The 24,883-nt window shown below is 31.9% G+C and overlaps 1 protein-coding gene across 5 annotated transcripts in view; it reads right to left on the bottom strand.

The window, feature by feature from the left end:
* Nucleotides 1-21,183, bottom strand: part of LOC143068914 (girdin-like) — a 66,421-nt gene extending 45,238 nt beyond the window's left edge. For 2 of the 5 annotated variants that reach the window (XM_076243283.1, XM_076243284.1), the window contains exons 1-5: nt 20,803-21,182; nt 19,435-19,517; nt 18,926-19,031; nt 8,921-8,990; nt 6,382-6,524 (exon numbers count right to left, since the gene is read on the bottom strand). In XM_076243283.1, coding sequence (XP_076099398.1) covers nt 6,382-6,524; nt 8,921-8,990; nt 18,926-19,031; nt 19,435-19,517; nt 20,803-20,847 — 447 coding nt within the window. In that variant the 5' untranslated portion in view covers nt 20,848-21,182. Of the gene's footprint in view, nt 1-6,381; nt 6,525-8,920; nt 8,991-18,925; nt 19,032-19,434; nt 19,518-20,802 lie in introns of all 5 variants that reach the window. The other 3 variants (XM_076243281.1, XM_076243282.1, XM_076243285.1) reach the window with 3 other exon arrangements.
* Nucleotides 21,184-24,883: the final 3,700 nt, after the last annotated feature.

Below are 24,883 nucleotides of genomic sequence, written 5' to 3'. Positions count from 1 at the left end.
TTCAAAACGACCTTGAGAGGTGAACACTGACAAGACTGTGTTTTTTTGTCATTCAAGTATTACCCTATAGTTACAGTAGTCCATTCTTGCTAGCTGGGAGTATATTGGACTTCAGTGTCTTGCTTGGGAATTATTATTGTCAAGTCAGGTCTGCCTAAATGTCCGTTTTTATGGATTTTTGACAAAACAGTGACCTAGATTTTACAGACTAGATTCCTATTGGCCATATTATACCTCGTTGTGTTCCCATACCACCTATGCATGCATATATGATAATAGTTTTTACCAACAGTGACTTCCAGTTACGTAGTGGCCATCAAAAGATGCCCACCCCCACCTGATTTTGGCTACTTTTCATGTTTTTCCGATTTTGAACTCTTAAACGGCTTTCAAAGTGCCAAATTTTCATGAACAGACATCTAAGAAGAGTTGATGGACCATGAACTGTTTGGTTGAAGTCCCTGCTATCATGACAGTTCAGTTGGGGCAGTTCAAAAAAAGTATGGAGGGTCATACGGGCCATCAAATAATGGTTGTCGCCATCACGCCTACAGGCGGGATTGGGGGTTAAAGGGTTAAATTATTTGATCGAAATTTTTTAATATGGCTTCTGTTGGGTTTGAGGGTCGTTTTGGAGTGTAAAACTGACTAAAACACTCTTTAGAGGTTGAAAATCGTGAAAAAAATATTTTTACTTTAACTCATTCGCCCCCAAGACATTTTTGGAAAATCAGGCATTTTCGAAAATTTGCAAACATATGCAAATTATATGCAAATGAGCAAACTCCTGATGCTGTAACTGATGCTCATCTATTAAACTACTTATTGGGATTTGGGGGCGGATGGCATGGGTGGGGGGTGGGGTGGGAGGTGGAATATTTTCTCGTGGGTTTGAACCCACCCCCAGTGAAAAATGGTAATTTTCCGTCTATTTTCCGATTTCAAAACGACCTTGAGAGGTGAACACTGACAAGACTGTGTTTTTTTGTCATTCAAGTATTACCCTATAGTTACAGTAGTCCATTCTTGCTAGCTGGGAGTATATTGGACTTCAGTGTCTTGCTTGGGAATTATTATTGTCAAGTCAGGTCTGCCTAAATGTCCGTTTTTATGGATTTTTGACAAAACAGTGACCTAGATTTTACAGACTAGATTCCTATTGGCCATATTATACCTCGTTGTGTTCCCATACCACCTATGCATGCATATATGATAATAGTTTTTACCAACAGTGACTTCCAGTTACGTAGTGGCCATCAAAAGATGCCCACCCCCACCTGATTTTGGCTACTTTTCATGTTTTTCCAATTTTGAACTCTTAAACGGCTTTCAAAGTGCCAAATTTTCATGAACAGACATCTAAGAAGAGTTGATGGACCATGAACTGTTTGGTTGAAGTCCCTGCTATCATGACAGTTCAGTTGGGGCAGTTCAAAAAAAGTATGGAGGGTCATACGGGCCATCAAATAATGGTTGTCGCCATCACGCCTACAGGCGGGATTGGGGGTTAAAGGGTTAAATTATTTGATCGAAATTTTTTAATATGGCTTCTGTTGGGTTTGAGGGTCGTTTTGGAGTGTAAAACTGACTAAAACACTCTTTAGAGGTTGAAAATCGTGAAAAAAATATTTTTACTTTAACTCATTCGCCCCCAAGACATTTTTGGAAAATCAGGCATTTTCGAAAATTTGCAAACATATGCAAATTATATGCAAATGAGCAAACTCCTGATGCTGTAACTGATGCTCATCTATTAAACTACTTATTGGGATTTGGGGGCGGATGGCATGGGTGGGGGGTGGGGTGGGAGGTGGAATATTTTCTCGTGGGTTTGAACCCACCCCCAGTGAAAAATGGTAATTTTCCGTCTATTTTCCGATTTCAAAACGACCTTGAGAGGTGAACACTGACAAGACTGTGTTTTTTTGTCATTCAAGTATTACCCTATAGTTACAGTAGTCCATTCTTGCTAGCTGGGAGTATATTGGACTTCAGTGTCTTGCTTGGGAATTATTATTGTCAAGTCAGGTCTGCCTAAATGTCCGTTTTTATGGATTTTTGACAAAACAGTGACCTAGATTTTACAGACTAGATTCCTATTGGCCATATTATACCTCGTTGTGTTCCCATACCACCTATGCATGCATATATGATAATAGTTTTTACCAACAGTGACTTCCAGTTACGTAGTGGCCATCAAAAGATGCCCACCCCCACCTGATTTTGGCTACTTTTCATGTTTTTCCGATTTTGAACTCTTAAACGGCTTTCAAAGTGCCAAATTTTCATGAACAGACATCTAAGAAGAGTTGATGGACCATGAACTGTTTGGTTGAAGTCCCTGCTATCATGACAGTTCAGTTGGGGCAGTTCAAAAAAAGTATGGAGGGTCATACGGGCCATCAAATAATGGTTGTCGCCATCACGCCTACAGGCGGGATTGGGGGTTAAAGGGTTAAGATGACACAAAATTGCATTTTTTTACTTATATTTACACAACATACAGTGATATTGGACAAGATGACCTTGTCTTATTTCATTATTTAATCATTTTTAAAATGCAGATTCTTCCATAAATGTGTTTTCATCCTATCTATATACAGAACTATAGTAAGTCATTCCCAGGTTTTTTCTGTTATTTTTTTGTTTGTTCGATTTCTTGTGGTATGTAGAATCATCATTTATAAAGGGATTTTTTTAAAAATTTGTAGTTTTTAATTGCATGAAACAAATCAACTGAATACATTGATTATGTAATTTCCTTTTGCCAATTATAATTGCTACTTTCATAGTGTGGATGGAAAAAAGGCAATAGATTCCTTTTATTTGGCAAAACAAATCGGAATTTTGCGCCTTTTATGGTTTTATAGATTCCTTCTGACAATTGCCATCCATTGTTTATACAAAATCGTCAATAAATGTAAGATGTCTATTTTAGGATAACAAAATGTTAAAGATAAAGATTAGGCTTTCGTGGAGATTATGGCAATGTTACAACACTGTTAAAACAAAATCCTGCATAAAACTGCTAACAAGATCAATGCAAATAAATAATGCCAAGATAAATAATCTGAATATGTTTCCAAATTTCTATTTTTACCAAGTTTCATGAAAATCAAGATCTCTCTACTTTCTTCTATTACACTTGCAAAATTTTCTACATGGTAGTAATGCAGATTATTTTTGGAATTCCTACTTGAAGCATCCAATTAGTAACCGAGGCATTAAATTAATGATCAAAGTATTGATTTTCTTATACTGAAGCACACATTTAGAGCATGTTTTAAAAACAAACGAATCAATACTTAATTTTAGACAAACTACAAATTACGCATTCCACAGGGGACATTATCTGTTTTGTACAAACTCTTATGATTTAGTTTGGAAACAATTAATTTTGAGTAATTACCCATACAACAGAGGTAATATTTTTAAGGCAAATTAATTTAATTATCTTGGAGAACAATATAGCGTGACAATGCAAGTCCGAGGACATTCCGTGAATAGTTTTGGTTAATTCAATAATTTATCTATGATCATCGGACAGTGAAATGAACAAATCACCTATTAACTTTTATTATAGTGTCTTAATTGTTTGATTTTTATCTGGTAAATTGCTTAGAGCAAGTAACTTGTTTTTTTATCGATGACCCATCACTGACCCATAACATACAGAACCTAATAGTATTCTAATGATCTGTATCGCTAATAATACACAATTCTTTTAGATTATCATTTAATTATGATCATTGTATCTAATAAATAAAACTCAGGTTTTAAACAGAAAAAGGTTTTTCAGTGCAGTTTTAAGAATTGGAATGTATACATAATTTATGCAATATATTTTCACGTGACAAAGACCGTTTTTGAGTCTTTGAGTAGGAGAGTTTTGTTGTTTTTTTTACAGATACTTTCTGTCTTTAAACTAACTTTATATTTTACATTTTCCTATCAACAGGACTTTGAGGTGTATTTAATAGATTTAATTGCTCTCCTTGATGTGAAATGTATTATTCAACGTCTATTTCAGAAAATACAAATGCCCTAACATGTTACAAAGTATTCAATAATCCATTTCCTTTTTTTTGGCTCTTGAAACTGTTTGAAAGTTAATGGAATAATAATGGGTTTTAGATATATGTTCTATTAACATTACAGAAAGCCTTACATCAACATGACCCTTCAATCTTAATTTGCTTGACATTTTTTGGTCTGTTAGTCTAATAGGGCTTTTTATCATTTTTTTTTTTTACATTAATACAAAAGTGGTTATCTTTAATGGTGCAGGAAATGGAAATGCACCGGAGAAATTTAAACCCATTGTTTTGTATTGTTAATTCAAAATTAAATGTACAAATGTATGCAATTACCATAGAAAATCTTTGACAAAATTGTGAGATTAATCAATGTACAATAATTGTTCCACATGTGACATTTTGAATGGAATATAACCAGAAAAAAATAATACAAGTTGTAGTTTTTCAAAGTTTTTTGCATCATTTTTAGGGGATTTTTTTGCTATATTGACAAGTCTAATCACTCATGGGTTGATTAAATGTACTGTTTCGTTATGCAAAAGACTGCAAAAGCTTCCAACCCCAACTGGGTAAAGGAAGACTTAAGAGACAAATGTAATCAACTAAACTACTCAGTCACAGCACTATTGAAAAGACATCCTCCGAAAATAAACTAAAACAAAATTCATGTTAGACTTTAAAGATTTTTTTTAGTATTTTACGTTTTATTGAATGTATCTGAAAAATAATATAATTCTTTAACATATATTACTCCAATTTTACACCCTTTCCAGCAAATATAAATAGATGGCATTTTTCTCTAGCACTAGAATACATGGTTAAGAGCAAGAATTCCAGACAATCAATGTTTTGTTGACATATAATTTCCCCCAGGGTCTTATATCCATTTTTTCAATCTAGGCATATGATTTAATGAATATGTTATCTTAATCACCAAATAAATAATTAACAAGCAAGCAACACAGAATTTGTTATTATAATCAAAGGAGGAAATAGCTACAGGTAGAATTTTATCATTGACCCATCACACCTATCTAAATACTTTCCTTTGATATCTAAATCAATCAATAATTACAGATATTTATATATAGAAAGTGATTAATATCAAAACCACTAGCCCTATAGGTAATAATCAAGGTGAAAGTACAAATGATTAGCTCCACACCTACTTCATAAACTAATTATCATCTTTTTGTCACTTGTTCTACATGGTAAATCTCTAAAGCCTATTACTAACATTACTTTGCCTAGTTAGCGTATTAGGTGGAGATTCTGTCATTGTTAACAGACTAGAGGAGACATGGACAGATGTCAAGTAAAGTCTTAATGGGATTTGATTACAAAGCATAGTTGTCAATCACTGCAGTTGGAATCAATACACATTTCCATAAAGTTACAGATCTCCTCAATTTGTAGAAGAACGATTAGATCAGCATATTATATGCTTGATTAAAAGGGGGGCTTCTTTTTCAAAATTATACCATAATCTGGCAGTTGGAATCAATACACAGCTCAATAAATTTACAGGGGATCTCGATGTTTTGAAGACCAAAAATTAGATCAGCTTCTCTTGTCAAAACTTATGTACTTGTAAAATAAAACGGGAGGCTCATTTTTCAATTGTACAATAATCTGATATTTCACAATCCCAGTCTAATTTTTAAAGACTCTATTATTTGGTAAGTAGAGTGGCTCTGGTTTCTCATTCAATTGAAGTATTTTGTAAAGCATACAAATGTGAGTCTTTTATTTCAAGGTTGAAATTGAATTCTCTTATACATCTATATTACACAAAAACAGTATCGTCGGTCTAAAATAACTTAAGTTTTAAATCCAGAGCTTCTAATCTCTTATCCATCTAGATTATTCAAAACATAATGTTTAGTGTAAAATAACTTTTAAAGTTTACATTCCGAGGTGTACTTGATTTCCCAAATAACTTAAAATAATGTAATAACCATAACTTTACCCCCACAGACCATAAATAAGAACAGCCTTAGCCGTAATAGAAAAATGAATCGCCAATTGATACAAGCAACAGCTTCAAATGAAATTTTACAGTTAGAATATGTATAATTTTTGTAAATCAGCCTTTTTTTGCAGATACTTTTAAACATTTGGCCCACATAAAAAACTTAATTACAATTTGTTTTCAAGATTTTTCTATTATTTTACATAAGAGAAGATTTGAAATTTGTTCCTGGCAATTTATTTTTGCATCAATCTTTTCCCACACAGAAAATAACCTAACTCATTCGCTTGTAAAGTTAGTTTGTTTTCTGTAACAGAAGAATTAACTATTTGGTAAGTTTAAGCCATGGTACTGTTCTCCCACCATTATTACCTCTTTGATTAACTCCACAATTTCATGTTGTACGTGTACATCCAGACTTTTGATAGTATCGATAAAGTTTTCTTTTTTATCACATTGTATTGCACAACCCAAAATTAACAGCAACAGCTTCTTAATTTCTGTAAAGCTGGCCTCTGAAATCACAGAATTTAAACAATGAAAAACACAGCATGATAAATAAGTCAATTTCTTAAAATCATATTTATAAGGCATATCAAAGAAAAACACATGTCGATTTATTAACAACAGATATATTGCATGTTGAAATGAAGTCTGAAGGTCTTTTTAATTATACTTATTATAAATGAAATAAATATATTACTTCAAACAAAAAACATTCACCTGCATTTAAAAGAAAGGTCATATTCCATGTATTGTAATGCAGAGAGGAGAGTGATATTTCAGGGTAATTTACCAATTTAGTTATTGTTTTGCTAAAGCTTTGGACTAGAAACTAAAACCTCGTGTGAGAAATATTCATCTATCATAACTAGCCCTTTAATAATAACATCTACAAACAAAATTGTCCATGAAAAATTCAACTTTGCTGACATGTGCGCTTCTGTTTTCTGTACTTCCATATTTACTGAAGAAAGGGTGGGAAAGAAATTACCCCAATTTAAACAGCTTCTTTGTCTGATAACAGATGTCTTTAAAGATAATTACAGGTATTCGACAAATTGAATCTATTCTTACAAATATCAAATTATGTATAATAAGATGAAACTAACCCTCAATACCCAAAACTAATAAAGACCACTCAAAATTCCTTACAAAACTATAAATCTACAAAGAGACCCTATTGTAGATTATATGAAAAGATTTTGGTTCAACTATTTTTTTATCATATTGATTTGATAAACAGTTATGTAGATAACAAAAGATCCTATGTACTGGCAAATCGGGCTGGCATCAAAATTTAAATCTACAAGATTACATAAAATTTCTGTTGACCTAACACAGGTATATACTTGTAAAACATACATCTTTATAAACAATAAAATGATACTTCAATTTATAATTGGTAATTTAAATCTTATAACATTGTCATCTTTGTGTCTATAAAGCTTTACTATATAAATGTCATATATAGTGATGTGACCCTAAATGCTCTGTAGGTACCAATTTAACCAGAACTTGACTTTCTTATGAATAATGGTATCAAGTATTGCCATCTCTGGTGTTAATGGACCTTGGTATACTATAAATAACAAGACAAATCATAAAAGTGTGACCAAGTTAGTCCCTTTAATATCATTTTGAATGCAAAGATTTATTTTTTTCAATTCAGTTGAGATTGAGTAATGGTACATGTCTGCCAAACAAAATATGTCAGTGCCCTATACTATTGAATCTTCTAGATCAATAGATGATTAAATAACCTAGATTCATGTTACAATGTATGTTAATTTTTCCTCTTTAGTTTACTACACCAAAATATCTATCTATGCAAGGCTATGAAGGGATAGTACGCTGCTGAATAATATGGTCAATCCTTCAAGGCAGATGTGACTGAAGTGAACTTCACTGATTGATCAAACTTGAGTTGGACAATTTAGGCACATGAAAAGAAGCTTGTCAACTGCATCACACTAAGAGCAAACTTTATTGGCACATGTGAAACAACTTTTTTGCTTTTCACCTACAAGATAACTAGTATAAAATTTTATGTAGGGGCCAGCTAAGGACCACCTCTGGGTGTGGAATTTTCTCGCTGCATTGAAAACCTATTGGTGGCCTTCAGCTATTGTCCGCTCCTTGGTTGGGTTGTTGATCTTTGACATATTCCCCATTACTATTCTCAATTTTAAGTTAAACACAACCATCAAAATATGGTCTCATAACCAAGCAAAATGTAAATGATCACTTGCTGCTGGTTTACTTCAGCAAAACATAGATGTACAGCCAATGTAATATTGAATAAATATATTTGCAGGTACATTTCATGAGCAGCATTGAAATGAGGGTCAAAATTTTCGTGCAGAAACAGGATACTATTCATGTTTGGAATCTGAATATTCAATGTACCACCACAATAATATGATCATATTCCTGTGTTTGTAGAAATTATTAAAGGAAAATTTACATAAAATACTGCTTTATATGCATTCACATACATAATTCATAGATTTAAGTTAAAGTTTAATGATTCTAAAGTAATTACAAGATTCAAATGTACATGAAACATGATTATTAGTGCTTGTTGAAAAGGATGTTATGGGAGTATTGAGAGAGTAGTCCTTCCAAGAAGAGAGCAAGATTTAAAATAAAATATTGGAGAAATCTTGTAGTGATCTTGAAGATTTCTACTATAAACTTTTAAAGAATAGAATACTGATCATGAATCAGTGAATGGAAATGAGGGGATGTGTCAAAGAGACAACAGAACGACCAAAAGGCAGAAAACAACCAAAAACCATCTTTAAATTACTTTTAGCTTTTGATATATAATGTCCACTCAGCTTTAAAAGGTTTATAGGACAGAAAATATCACAACTCCTATATGTGCAATCAACCTTGTGTTACCTACCTTTTTCTGGTTCTTTACATATTTGTTGAAAGTTTGGTAGTTTTACTATCAATATCTGTTGCAAAACATCCTATAAGTAAAAAGAAATCAAAAAAATATGTTATAAGCTTAAATCTACAGATTCATTTTATACATATTTTAACAATGTATTCAAAAACATAGGTGTATCTCAAGATGATCACATGCATCATGAAATCACCTATTTTTTAACATGTAAAATCCAAAGATGCCACCCATATCGCATATGCTACTGAGACAAGACATTAAAATTGATATACTGTGGATTAATTTTCATTAGAACCTTGGAATACCAACCTTAGTGGATTTGAAAACATTTGACCGTCATTTAGTTGATATTCAAACTTTGATATAAAAGAAATTTTAGGTATCTTTAAGAGGTCTTTTGAAGATTAACCTTCGGTATACTGTTATGCACTAAATGAAAATACTGAAAAATATTACAGGAAGGTTATCCTGTAACGAATAATACCTCAACACAAGCAATCAAATGCTAAATTAAAGACACCTTTTCCTTTCATAGGATTACAGGCTGCTGACAGACAGATGAACTAATGTATAGGTATATATACTATAGTTTTTATCCCTTTTGCAACTTTTAAACGGGATAATATAAAATACCAATACATCAACAAAGTAATGCGTTTGCGGTCTCCACTAAATTGTGTTCCCACAATCAGTAGAAATACATGTATCAAACCCAATAGTAGGGTTAGATAATTGTAGTCCAATTTATACTATATAATAGTAGCTTGTGTGAAGTATAAATATCTGCTAAGTCTGATGTCAGAGTTTTACCACTCATTGTTAGATCAAGTACACTTCAACTCTAGAGGATATCCTTAAATTATTCTTTATCTAAATAACTGGTATAAAACACGTAATTTGTTTAAAAAGTCAATCACATCCTTGGACCATATAAAATATAAGTGTTTAGTCAAACACGGGATGTCTTCAACAATGACGGATACAAACAGGTATATTTACATAAAAGTATATGTGAAATTCAAAGAATGTAATTTGAGGGAAAGTTTGAGGTTTGTTCAACTCTTGAACTTTTCAATAAGGTTTTGGATTTCAAATGTTTTGACCTCGAGCATCTCTAAAGAGACATTCATTGTTGAAATGTGCATCTGTTGCAGTAATTGACATGCTAATGTTACCACATCAAAGACAATGCATAAAATATGACAAGGATATTAATTGCCTGTTCATCTGGCTTAATACTGGAGCATACATGCAACATTTTGATATTCATCTTATCTAATACACAATTAATCAGAAGCCAAAATCTGAGCTGGCTGGAGAAAAAAATATTCAATTTAACTTTATATCATTCATTTTCATAATGTTTATGTTGCTTGGCTTTGAATAAATGCCTATTTTTGGTATCAACTAACCAGAAGTATTCCATTTACAATTGCCAATAAAACCAAAAGACAAATTTTTGCTTTTTACCAATTCTGTGGCATATTTTGATCAAATAAGGTAATAAGTGATTAAAAAATTATTTTTTCAACAAAAGCTTTTAAAGAGATCAGTCTGAAAACCAAAATTCCCTGTAAAGCAGTGATAAACATGTACAGCAAAGTATTTTCATGTTTATCTTCTTACGAAAGGCAAGGGCATTAGTTGCAAAAAGACCCTTTTGAAACATAAGTTTGTCCATTGTATACCTTTGAGCAATCTACATTATATATAAAGCATTTTATGTAAACTGGTACAAAATGTACTTTTTTTGTACCATTTAAATTTGTATTACATAATGTTTTCATTTTACTAATGCATTATAATTTTTCAAGTTACTCTATAGGACTTACAAGAATGCTTGAAGTACTTATATGTTAAATATTAGCCTAACGTTGTGCCAAAGTTATTTCAGCAATACCGTGTAACTTTGATTAAATAGGCGATAAATACAACTTAAATACAGCCAAAGTCTCAATGGTTAACTTGTTCCAAAAAAATAATTGGATTCGGAAACAAAAGATCTCGAAAGTCATTAAGAAGATTATCTCCCTTTTGTTATGAGTTTTAGACTTTGAAGCGGAATGCAGGTATTGTTAGACTTAATGACATTGATCATGAGAGCGTGTCAACAAGCCTTCATAATCTTCACTCTCACCAATAATTCATATACCTTGTTCAAACATTGGCCCAATACACATTTATTCAACCTTGTTACCCTTATAAAGGTCGAAACGAAAATATTGTTTGCACAATGCCTTGATTATTATAAAGACAGACAAAAATATTATAAAATTTTTGAAAGGATATAATCATAATAAAAAAACAATTCTTTTCAATAAAGTTCAAGTAAACGATCATAAAAGCTAGGCTGTGAAGTTTTGTAAATATCTAAACATCTAAACCGTGATCAAACAAATCATTTGGCGCTATGCACCGACACCTTAGGTGTATGTATGTAGAGTATATCAGTAAAATCTACATGAACAACTCTCAATATTTACTTGTAGAACCATTAAACCATAAACATATTCTCTGTTATAAGGCCATATCCTAGTTTATTTGGAGTGTTAGTCAATAAGATTTCTTTAAATTTTATCACAAACAATTCTAACCACTTTCACTTACTAAGTTTATAATTTCTATAAATTAAAGTCAAACTTATCTATTTTAACAGTCCTACTAGATTTATACCCATAGAAAATTCAGTTTTTGTTACAAGTACTTGCATGTATATAGTTTTGAAATAAATTGATTAAAAAAATTTCCCCTCCACTATGAAGAGCAAATTATGCATCAAAATCATCATGTTATAATTTGAATTGTTTGTTTAATCTCCTTGAAAGACATGAAATGGGTCTATGTTAATTATATATGCATATACTATGAGAATATATTTATCTGCAGAGTTGCAAATTCATTGAAATCCACACAGAGATGACTTACTTGCAGCTTGCATAACGTTCTAGAAGATAAATCTAAAACAACCTTTATCTTCAAGTATAAAAAGCCCTAAAGATTTGTAGAAAAGCAGTACATATCATCTTTCAAGTTTTTTGTAAGACTACATTGTATATGAGGAACTAAACCAGCAGCCTTTAACACTTGAGGCAACATGCCATTAAAAATCTGCAAATGCAGCTTTAATTTACCAAAGATTTTTTATAACCAAACAAATCAGTATCCTCGAATTAAATAATAGGACTTTAGTTGGACTGAGTGATGTATTAAACCTTCAACCTCCAACCTCCTCCAACACTTGCAGTCACATGCTACTAGAAGACATCCAAATGGCTTTGATCAAACTTATCAGTATACTTTAATAATACGATGCAGGATTTTCTCACAATTTTTTTTCAGATTGTGGCCATTGGCTGTTTCTGCTACATGTCCATGTATTAGGTCGGTTGTTGTCTCTTTTAACACGTTCCCTATTTCCATTCTCCATTTTATTTAGGTGATACCAGACAATTAAGTTGAACATTCCAAGACGGGAAGCCAAATGCTACTAGTGAACATTCACAACAATTTTCTATGAAACAACTCAACATCCATGAAGAAAGGTACTTTCTTAATATTTCCAACATTACTTTTGAAGTTTTGATCTGGTCTAAATTTACTAACTTTTACCTTGTCTTTGACAAATTATTTTTCTGGACAGTGTATGAAATCTATTTTATAAAGCAGGCAAACAATTCTACCGTAGACTACGTAACAAGCTATGCAAATATATTGGAGAGATTTTTATTGTCAATATTCACAGTTAGAACCTTGTATAATATCTAAGTAAAAGTTAGACCTCTAGATTGTGTAAAGATTTTCAGTTATTCAATTACTGTATCAATATTCAACAATGTACATCCCACATCTAAGGTCTTTCAAATACTAAATTATCAAATACTTAGTTCACGTAACAGTACATGTACATGTAGGTTTCATTTAATGTACATGTGTGTTTTGTCAAAAATTACAACTTACAAAAGAAGCGACATTCAGTTGTATGTTTCATTTTCACTAAAAAAAAAATTATTGATTCATCGAAATATTTGTGTTGTTAGCATGTAATCCACAGGCAGATTTTTTAATTATCATTTTCAATAGTCTATATAAGTATAAGCACTATGATTTCATTTTCAGATAAAATTTTCTGATTGACTGAAAGTTAAAAGGTCACATGGCCTTTGGATAAATTAGATTCTAGTCAAAGCTTTAATAGAACATGTAAATCTATAATCCTACTGAAAAAGAATTTAAGATTCTATCAATGAATTGGAAAAAAAATTAAACATCAATTGAACCACCTGGTGCTAGATAAACTTTCTTGGGCCTACAGAATAATAAGTATCAATCAATTTGTCATACCTTTGAATAAATTCCAACCCTATACTTTTGTTTGTCAAATGAAACTAGTTACCAAGAACATTCAATTTCATTAACAAAGAGAAATGTCTCAGTCCAGCGGCTTTAATCAGATTGTTTCATGCAAAGAAGAAATAAAATTGGCTCTATTTGATACTAACATCCCAGTTCATGAATAAGATGAAAAAAAATGTAAAAAATATGTTGAATTATTGGGAAGTTTGAATTGGTGATGATTAGAAGCAAGGAAAATGTTCTCGAGTTTATAAGACATAAGTCATCAGATTTTAAGAAATTCCCAAATAGTGTGACAGAAATTCAGACAGACAACCAGTCTGAAAGACAATCTAATCTGTCTGTCTTAAATTTTTAGTAGGGTTTGTTTTATCTTCCAAACACCCCAGGCTCAGACCTTGTGAGAAAGTTTAACAAATATTTTTTTAGAAATCTTGAATCAGACAGAATTCAAGACCTTCTTTTATACATAATAAATTTTTAGAAAATTGACAAAATTATTGATTAAATTCCAAGAATCTTTTTATATGTACTTATATTTTATTTCAAATCAAGATCAGAGATATAAGCCTTTAAGGCTTATGCATCCTACCACTTTGGCGATGAATCAAATTGTATAAATTTGTCAATTTTTATTATCAACTTCAAACTGTAGTTTAAGTTCATCCTCAAATATTGTGTACATAAAAATCTTATTAATGTAAGTAAATTTACTTAGGAAATTGACTCTGTGTTATTACTTAATTTTCTTCATAAAATATCATTTAAATAGCCAATAAATCATTCAACTTTCAATAAAATCGATTAAAGTCACCAAATTGTATAATTAAAAAGTTAAATTGGCATCATTTACTTCAGCTTATTATTATCAAAATGTCTTCCAATCCCCAAGTAATTAAATAAATTACTTTACTAATCTCTGGTTGAATTTTAATTGAACAAAGGTTACATTTTTCTGGACTTAAGTCACAGTGATTTATTGATATAAGATTATACTAATCTAGGATTAACAGGGACTATTTTTACACCCCTTGTTGATTACAAAGATTTATTCAAAATCAGGTATTGACTGATAATACACTTGCGATAGACAAGAACTAATTGTTCACAGTTTTAAGATTAGCAAACCACAACATGATTCATGCGGTATTTTCTATCTATTAAAAGTTCAGTGTCATTTTAATAAAATGACCCCGAAAAAATATTATAGTCTGATCTCATGGGAAAAGGCCTAATATTAACATGAATGCATGTTATTAATATTTTTTCAATTTAAAAACAGGTACTTAAAATTTCACTGCTCTATACAATTTACAGGTAAATCTGCAGTAGATAACATGTAACAGTATACGTATATATAAGAAAATTAACTCACAATGGCATGTATTATTGTAAGCATTTCATAAACTTCACAAAACTATGGTCCCATGGCCTTAACTTGTACATTGTAGCTAGCAGTCTCATTGAAAATTATGTCATATCTCTTTATTTTCATAAGCACAATTTAAAGATATGGCGAGTGAAATTACATAATGAGTCATACCAAAGTTTAATAGTGAACCAAGTTCAATGCAAAGCTAAAATGTTATGGTCATCTATCAGCAGTGTTCCAGATAGGTCGTTTTCATAGAGTGGTCCACCTGCCCTTTCCCCAAGTGCAGCCCTGTGTACGTTTTCTGACAACCTGCCCTTTGTTAAATAAAAAGGTCTGCACAAAACAATGCAAGAGAGTCTTGTACTTGTAGTGGGTAAAATGATAAGCTTTTGCTCCTTGCACATTTAACGTTGATTGGTTTACTGTGAAGGAGATGCAGATCAGCAATAAAAGTGCTATTTCTTTACTTTTGTTACAAATTGGTTTATATTATTTTATGTAGTGAGTTAACAACATCTGTCCTACTGTTTCAGTCCAGCAACCTGTCATATGCAATACTAAGGGTAAACTCTCATATTAATTTCAACATTTGAACTTATGCATGAAAAAAATGTTGATAAAAATTTTTCGTTTGAAACCAGTAAATGTTTTTAATAGAATTCTTATAGGATATATCAATAGACAAACATGAACTTGGTCAGATTTTTCCTCTGAGGATAGAATATGTCCATTTGTGGTGTAAACTGAAGTATTGACATTCAAAAGATCAGAAATGGAATCAGGGTTCATAAAATAACAAAGGAGTAGGTCCGGTAAGACCCCTTTTTGGCCCCAAAATATAACAGTTTTACAAAATTGTTAAAATGTAAACTTTTAGTTATTTATTGGACAGTTGAATGCGTCTGCCACATAAATATGGGCTGTTTTTGACTATGCAATGCACATATATCGGGTTGTAGCGCCATTAAGTCATGCTAAATTACTGAAATCTTCGAAATTCTAGCATTTTAGTTAAATTTTAGACGGTTTCCGTGTAAAACGGAAGTGGCCGCATTCGTGTTCATCCTTAATATTGAAATGTAAGTTGTATTTTATGATAATACATAACATATATATAAAGCTTGTGGATGAACACGGATGCGGCCACTTTCATTTTTGACAAAAACCATCTGTAAAGTGACATTTTTCAGCATATTTGGTAGATTTTTCATATTTGAGCTGGAATCGGATCGTTTTTAATGACTAAATCAGTTCAAATCTTTCACATAAACTAATTGAATCAAGTAAAATAGACACTTAAGTGTTTAAAAAGTGGTCAAAATCTTTCGTCAGATGAAACTGAAATTTGAGGCCAAAATGAGTCCTTACCGGACCTTCTCCTTTCTAAATGCATACATTTGCTCATATAAACCTTAAGTAAAATAAAACTTGCACATCAATTTTTATAGTAATATACACTGTATCATTCCAGAAAAAAAAAGTTTTAACCTACCCCCTTATAGTCAATAAAGAGCAATGATTTCGTAATTTATGAATCATGCATTAAACATAAAAGTATCTATTTGTTTGAAATCTACAAATGTATATAACAGAAAGGTAAAATTCATAATTTATATAACCTTTTGTTACCTGCAACAATATAAACCCATTAAATATTTAATTCACCTAAGTAACTTTTCCTGAAGTCATTCAAAATTAACATATTTGGGCCAATACCGCATTATGGATGTCATTATTAAACAATTTGATATCAGAAATTTCTATGTAGGTCTGCCAAGTTGAGGGGTTTCTTTTGAGTCGACATTATTTACAAACAATACCTATAAATAAGACCATTTAAATGGAATTAAACGTAACAAAGACACTATATGTACAGCTATTCAGAATGGCAATTTTATTCCCCTTCTTTTGATGAAATATGAAATAACTCAATAACTGAACACGAAAAATAGAATTACACTTGTCAGAGTAAAATGTTACATTCATTGATAATACCTGTTGAAGCATGCATTATTAATATTTTGACGCAGTACAAATAAATGTAAGATTCAGGTAAATGATTACAGGTGTACCGTCTTACTATCAAAAACATTTAAAGGAATTTTGACATAACAGGAGTAAACAGTTTAAAGTGAAAATGTCTTTTGTATATAATACATAGATAAACCATTACTTCATAGTACGTGTATGTACAGGCATTTTCATAACGTTTTTTACACATAGGTATTTTTTCAAACATTTTGAATAAAAACATCTGTTATAAACTTCAAATATATTTGACAGCTGTCATGGAATGTGAATTTTTGAAGTCAAAAATAAAAGTCAATCTTATAAAACTCCCTAATGAGTACATGTAGGTTTAAAAGAAAACAAACATTAGTATAGGGCCCAGTTGTTTAAAACATTACTAAGATTTTATCCAGTAGATAAACATTATTACATGTACATGTATTCAATGGGTAAGCCTCAACTGACAGACTTATTTATCATAAGTCAAAAACAGTTTTCAAATCAAGCAAAAAAATCAAAATTTATGCTTGAAAACATTTGTAGGTGTATAATTGATTGATTTGTACTATGTTTAAATTTAAATTCATTTATCATGATATTTTAAAGTACAACTAAAAACAGAAATAAAAGTTAAAAAGTTCGGGTGTTTTTGTATGTGATAATCCTGTAAACATGATTGAAACAACAGAAATAGGACTACAGCAAACACTTTCACAATTCTCAGATCCTACAGTACATTCTGACACTGACACAATAAACAGAATATAGTTTAATTTTGACTTGGATAAAGAGTTGTTTCGTTGACACTAATACCACATTTTCTTAAACAAGGCCATAAAAAAGAATAGGCTTGTTTGCCCAAACGCTACCTACCCAGAAAAAAGCTGCCTACTCAAATTCTTTTCTTGTCCTGATTTGAAGAAGTTTTTTTTTTAATCAGATAGGCATGAAGACTAATAAACACCCGATACTTCAATTTCTCTTTTTCAAAAAAAAAAAAAAAAAATGCCTACTTACATAGTACATTGTACCTACCCACTGTCTCAACCTTTGGGTAGGGTTTGGGCAAACCAAAATATTTTAATTGTGGCCCAATGTACAAATTTAGTTATTCCTTCAATTATTTATACATGTACTTATGCTAAATGATATGCAGATAATATTGAAGGCAAATAATTTATCAAAAACACTTGTCTCTTATTCTTATATAAATGTATCAATCTGCCATACTAGCAATAATTTTCTTTATAGTTAAAAGTTTAATAGTAATTTCATAGCACATTCGATCAGCAAAAAAAACTTACTGCGACTTAATCTCGATGTCACAAACATGACAAAAGGGCACATAGAGTCAAATGTTTTGGAAGAAAAATTGCTCTAGATAAAACACTATTTATAGGGGTAAACATTTTCTATTTGAACATGTTGATGATACTAATAGGTACATTGTACATGTACATTGTACATTTTATAAGACCACATATCTACTTGCAATACCATCTACTATTAATTTTAACATATATAGCTCTAAATGGATTATATACCAGGACAATTGTAATCAATTATACTCTTCTTTTTCCTTTCATTTATTGAAAAAAATGTTCTGATAAAATCTACCCATAAAGTAAAACCTTTTTTCAATGGTTTTGTTTTGTAGTGGAAAAAATCAATATCAACATTCTTGTGATAAACACAGATAATGATTGAATCGCATGATAGTCAACTCTATAATACATGTAGATTGAAATGGATACACTGCGCATTTTATACTGGAAAATTGTAAGGAACACTATTATACATTAACCTGTGAAATAAGCAAAAGTGTACACATAGCATGTACAGTTAGTACATGTATTTACAAAATACAATGAGGCTATATATGATACATATAATTTAGCTCAACAGTACTAATGTACTCCACAAGACAAGTTAGCATGAAGATACATTGTACCTGAAAAGCCTTCCCTTTAACCCCCCCCCTCCCCTTTTCCTTTTTATCCTTATTCTGTCAATATACAAGGTTCAATACCTTTCTGATTATGCTGTTCCTAAATGAACTTTTTGGAAGTTTGATTTATTCAAGACATTCAATGCTTTGAATCTCAGTCAGAATTTGATAAATTTCTTTATGTCAGGATGATTTTGTAATCTCTGTTAAAAGCATTAAATTGTTTCAATCTATGAGCTTATACATAACATTCTACACTATCAATATACATGTCCATACATTGTATATGTATAAAGTGATTTCTTGGACTTACCACATAAAATGATTTTATATTTCGAATCAGTATATCCCAGTTCTGTAATCTACTGTTCATATCATCAACAGTATCATTGACATTGGCATAGACTGGTCGACTGTCACTGAAATCGGTAAAATTTAACATAAAACTAAAAATATATTAATTCCTTTAACATGTGTATAGTTTGAATTGTTTTCACAATATACATTGAGAGTCGTGCATCTAACTATGGAATTAAGGCAGGACACTCATTAAAACTATATCAAATTATTATATAAAAATAAAAAGTTGAAAAAAATGTTTTATGTCCACTTGACATATTTTCTTTTATAACCTCAAATTAATTGTACTGGTTTGACATACAAAAATGAAAAAGTTGAAAAAGACAAGTTTGAAATGGTTTACATCATTTTAAACAATGTTCATTTTTTTACCTTGCACATTTTTAGCACAAAAAATTGGTACTGTGTATGTTATTACCTACATGTATTACTGCACATTCTTGTGTAAACTTAGTTACTTACATTTGTTGAAGCACTTTGTTCAGAAAGATACCATCATGGAGATCTTGAAACTCAATAGATCTTCCATTTGCAAAAGTCTCCACCTAAAACAAACCAACTAAATTAAATGCAAGCATCATACAAATATACATGCACACAAAATTATATCAAGCAAATACAAAAGTTCTTTGATTTAATCATTTAGATTTCAATAATGATGGAAATCCAAATACTTGACCTTCATTTTTTTGTTACCTTTAAAATTGTTTTAGTGCATACCCAGTAACACTAAAGATTTACTTTAATTTTTGGGCAAGAGCTACAAAATTCAGACTGTCTCTCCTGTTTATAAATACATGTACATGTATCAATACACTTTTAAGAAAAATGTCCCTAATTTTTGTTAGCCTGTAAGCAGAATCATAGGTACAATAGTCGATTTGCCAATTACCAATTTGATTCTGATATAACACACTTTTTAAACGAATTACTTCCCTTTGTAAATCGTAGACTGGTTCCATACCGGACAAAATTGGCTTTTGCCAATGCAAAGCATAGCAAATTGAAAGTGGTGTATTGGCGGTTCAACTAATTTTTCACGAAAAACTATTTCAGAGGACAAAGGTTTTTAGCTTTACAACAAGTTAATGTAATTAAAAGATTTAAAAAACCTTAGAGATTACTCACATTACGCACAGGTAAATTTGCTCTTTCTGCTAGCTCCCCATTGTCAATAAAAATTAATGTCCCTCATAAGGGAGACAACTAAAAAGGGATCTCTAATAACAGGGTCAATTGACGGAAATTGGCAAATAGCCTATTGTACATGTATTTACCACTACATTCTATTTTTTGGTTATAGGATTCTCTATATACATGTACAAGTAGAGCTTCATGACAGCCTGTGTTTGCTGTTTAAAAATAAACAGTCAGATGCAGGACACATGTGCACTGATTGAAAACATGGATAATCATGATTAAGGCATTGCATTCCTTCAACAAATCATCACAAATACATAATGTAGAGAGCTTCAAATCTGCTCTAACATCCCGTCAACAAATTAGTGGCGCTCTCTCAAAGTATTGTATTAAAGCCAGTTTTGGTATGGACAACATATTCATACAGATAATTTATGTACACAAAGCTTTTTCCCATGTGTCCAGAAAATATTTTGAGAAGCAGTTGTAGTAGTGTTTTATGGTTTAACATTGAAAAAATGCTAAGAAATATTTTCTTCAAAGTCGTATATGTACTTTTAAGTCAATGTTGTTGATAACTCGTGCATTCAAGACTTCACTCTTCAGACATGTCCTTGCATCAATTACGAAATAATTTAAGTTAATAAATCGTTTCATGAGAACAATTTGCATGAAAAAAATATACATTACCCAAAGGACGAGTGGAGACTCCATGAAACTTGCGCATGATGCCATTTTCAGCAGCTTGCCTGGTCATGCATTCACATTCTTTCGTAAAAATACAAAACAATTTATCAGACTCAATAGATTGTAATCCAAATAAAATTTATGATCATAGTTTGTCACAAGTAAACAATAAAACTACACAAATTATCAATTAATTTATCCTTTTGTCATGCACTAGAATTCGTTGGGTATTAAATTCCATGTTAAATGTAAATAAAGTGAGAAATGTGTATTTAAAATCCGTCCATTCCTCGTGAAGGTAACACAACACTGTAATTAACCTTTTGAAATTCATACGCGACAGGTAGACATTTATAAACGTTTATAATGTAAAAACTGATGGAAAGTCATTAGTTAATATTATCTTTTTCAATATATATTTTCTACTTTTGTAGTATGGTTTTATTAAAAAAAATCAAAGATACGTGAAAACTTGTTTCCAAATAAAGCACTATTTCTACGCGAAGACCGGAATTACTAAGAGACGCCATCTATTGGGCGATGCTAATGACGCTAAGAAAAGCTAACTCCTCTTGAAAAATATAAGGACTGTTCGATTTGCACAATTAGGAAATTATATTCAGAAAATAAATTGTTGCCAAAAAAACGCAAAAAAAATGAACTCTACAAATTTCCAGAAAAAGTGAATGTTAATAAACACGAAAGCTGTATTTATTTTCCCTTTTTTGCAAGGTTAAACATGTCAACATGATAAGTTTGACTTGGGTTCAAAGATCAAAGAAGCACTTTTAACTCTAATAATTAAAGTGCAAATTCTATTGATAGAAAATTTTACTTATTGATATACAATTCTACTTAACACTGTTTTCAGATCGAAGTTCTCTGTACATTAACTCATTTAACAGGAACTGGATTACGACTTAACCCAATTTAAAAAAAAAAAACGTTTTGAAAGTTCGTTATGATCGAAGACACTCCACTAAAATATTTCTGACTAGTGAGGCAGAACCCCCTCTCCATTTCTGGATTTACCGTATCATACTAGTAAATGGACCAACTTTTTACAATAAAGATTGCACTCTGCACTGACAACAGCAATCGCAAGAGAGACACAGGGTTCTGCGAAACCCTTTACAATTGAAAATTTAAAGTATTGAACTAGCAAGGATTCACTAATAATTTTTTAAATATGTTTTGAGAGGTATTGTCCCCCAACCCCAACCCCATATATACTACAATGACTCGGTTAGAAGATTGATTTTTGTATCAATGTTTTTTTTCAAATCTTTTCTTGAATTTTACAACAAGATGACAATGAATATGAATTCACACTGAATAACTACTGGCGGTGACTGACATCATCGAGTCGACAACTCGAAACCTCATTTAAAGTGCATGTTTGAAACATAATGTCTTCGTTCTGTCAAAATCAACACCAGACCCCCCATTCTGGGGTTAAGTAGTATGCCATCATGAATAATACGAAAACACAACCCTTACCATGCCAACAACTGGTTTTAGAATAAACGTAAAATTGAGAATGGAAACGTTGAATGTGTCAAAAGGGCAACCGACCAAAGAGCATGCATCAACAGTAAGAGACGGGCTTCATCTATCTTCAGCTGGCCCCTCAAAACTGATTTATACTATAGTTCAGCGAAATGTACCCAACACTAAAATCTGAAACATATAAATTTTAGTTCGAACAACATTTAATCACATTTCTATCCACAATATGGAAAAGGAGATGTGGTATAAATACCAATGAGACAACTAACCATAAAGTTCAAATGAAGTGGAAGGAAACAGTTATATAGTTGGTTATAATGTGTCCCGAAAAGAAAAATATGTAAAAAATAAAATTTCGAAAAGTGACGGCCTAATTTATAACAAAACAATTCTCTAGAGCTGGGTCTTGGTGGCTCAAAGTACGTTGATTTTGTTGAACGAGGAATACTGCTTTCTCAAAAGTTGATAAGACAAGGCTATGAATCAATCAAATTAAGGTCATCATTCAAGAAAATTTACGGTCACCATCATGAGCTGATTGGCCAACAGTGTGTCAGAAATCATATCTGATATTCTTCCTCAGTCATAATAACCTTCCATCATTACCGAATTGAACAAAGAAATAACACGACGGGTACCGTATACGGTGCAGGAAATGCTTACCCTTCCGGAGCACCTGATTTCACTCCCGGTTTTTAGTGGAGTTCGTGTTGTTTCTTAATTATTATTTATAACTGTTGATGTAAATGTCCTTTTGGTTTTGAGAGTCTTTGTTTACTCCTTGGTTTTGATTGTTATTGTCCTCGAAAACAATAACATATGACAGACATGAACCTTCGACAACCACTGAAATACAGGCTCCTGATTTGGGATAGGCACATACGAGGGCCCTCGTGGGGTTTTTGATTATGTGATTACTTGGCCGTTTTTTTTAATGATTATTTGATTATTAAGCCAAATATTTCATGATTATTTGATTACCTAGGACTGTATTTTTAGTTTATGATTATTTGATTACTAAAGATAAGCAAATATTTAATGATTATGTGATTATATTGGCAAAAAAATGGTGATTATGTGATTACTAGGACCCCCCCATGAGGGGCCTCACATACAGATAGTGGAGGGGTTAAATATGTTTGTGTACGCTCAGTCCTCCCCAAAACTGGGACTGATATATAACAACAGAACACAAGACACACAAGACCAAACTATAAAAAATCAATTCAATGATCATCATGTAAAACTATAATGGGCGATATCAGACCGGACGTGGATCATGCCTTTCTGAACAAAGTATGATTAAAACCACGGAACACCATGAAACGTTCACAACTAAAATAAAATAAAAAGAGGGGTTTCAACAACCTGAACACCCTCACCACGCACACCGTATCTGTTAATGCAGACTGCATCCATTAATTAACTAGAGGCTCTGAAGAGCCTATATCGCTCACCAGACTCTACTTGGGTTTTTGAAATTAAGTAAAAAAAGATAAAATTTGGTTTAATATTGCATTCCATTCTGTGGTTTCTTAAAAGAAGATATTTGTATGTTTTTCTCATGGGGTCCTATGTTAAACTAAGTCCTCCGCTGGCAGCCATCTTGGATGATGGATCGGCTACTAAGTTCCAACACTTGGTAAGCATCTCATGAAGAACATTCATGCCATATTTGGTTTCATTTCAATCAGTGGTTCTCTAAAAGAAGAAATTTGTATGTATTCCCCATAGGGTTCTATGATAAACTAAGTCCCTCGCTGGCGGTCATTTTGGATGAAAGATCGGCTACAAAGTAACAACACTTGGTCAGTACCTTGTAAGGAACATTCATGCTATGTCTTGTTTCATTCCATTAAGTGGTTCTCTAATAGAAGTCATTTGTATGCATTTCCCATAGGGTCCAAAGTTAAACTAAGTCCCTCGCTGGCGGCCATCTTGGATGATGGATCGGCTATAAATTTACAACACTTGTTCAGTACCTCGTTAGAAAGATTCATGCTATGTTTTGTTTCATCCCATCCTGTGGTTCTCTAAAAAAAGTCATTTGTATGCATTTCCCATACGGTCCTATGTTAAACTGAGTCAACCGCTGGCGGCCATCTTGGATGATGGATCGGCTACAAAGTAACAACACTTGGTCAGCACCTCGTAAGGAACATTCATGCTATGTTGTGTTTCATTCCATTCTTTGGTCTCTAAAAGAAGTCATTTTTAGCTCACCTGGCCCGAAGGGCCAAGTGAGCTTTTCTCATCACTTGGCGTCCGTCGTCCTTCGTCGTCCGTCGTCGTTAACTTTTACAAAAACTTCTCCTCTAAAACTACTGGGGCAACCAACCAAGATGGCCGCAATGGCTAAAAATAGAACATAGGGGTAAAATGCAGTTTTTGGCTTATAACTCAAAAACCAAAGCATTTAGAGCAAATCTAACGTGAATTAAATTGTTAATCAGGTCAAGATCTATCTGCCTTTTCAGATGAATCGGACAACCCGTTGTTAGGTTGCTGCCCCTTAATTGGTCATTTTAAGGAAATTTTGCTGTTTTTGGTTATTACTTTGAATACTATAATAGAT

Source organism: Mytilus galloprovincialis, chromosome 3 (assembly GCF_965363235.1).
Source record: "Mytilus galloprovincialis chromosome 3, xbMytGall1.hap1.1, whole genome shotgun sequence".
NCBI lineage: Eukaryota > Metazoa > Mollusca > Bivalvia > Mytilida > Mytilidae > Mytilus > Mytilus galloprovincialis.
The sequence above is the reverse complement of the archived record's forward strand: the minus strand, read 5'-3'. Positions and strand labels throughout refer to the sequence as shown.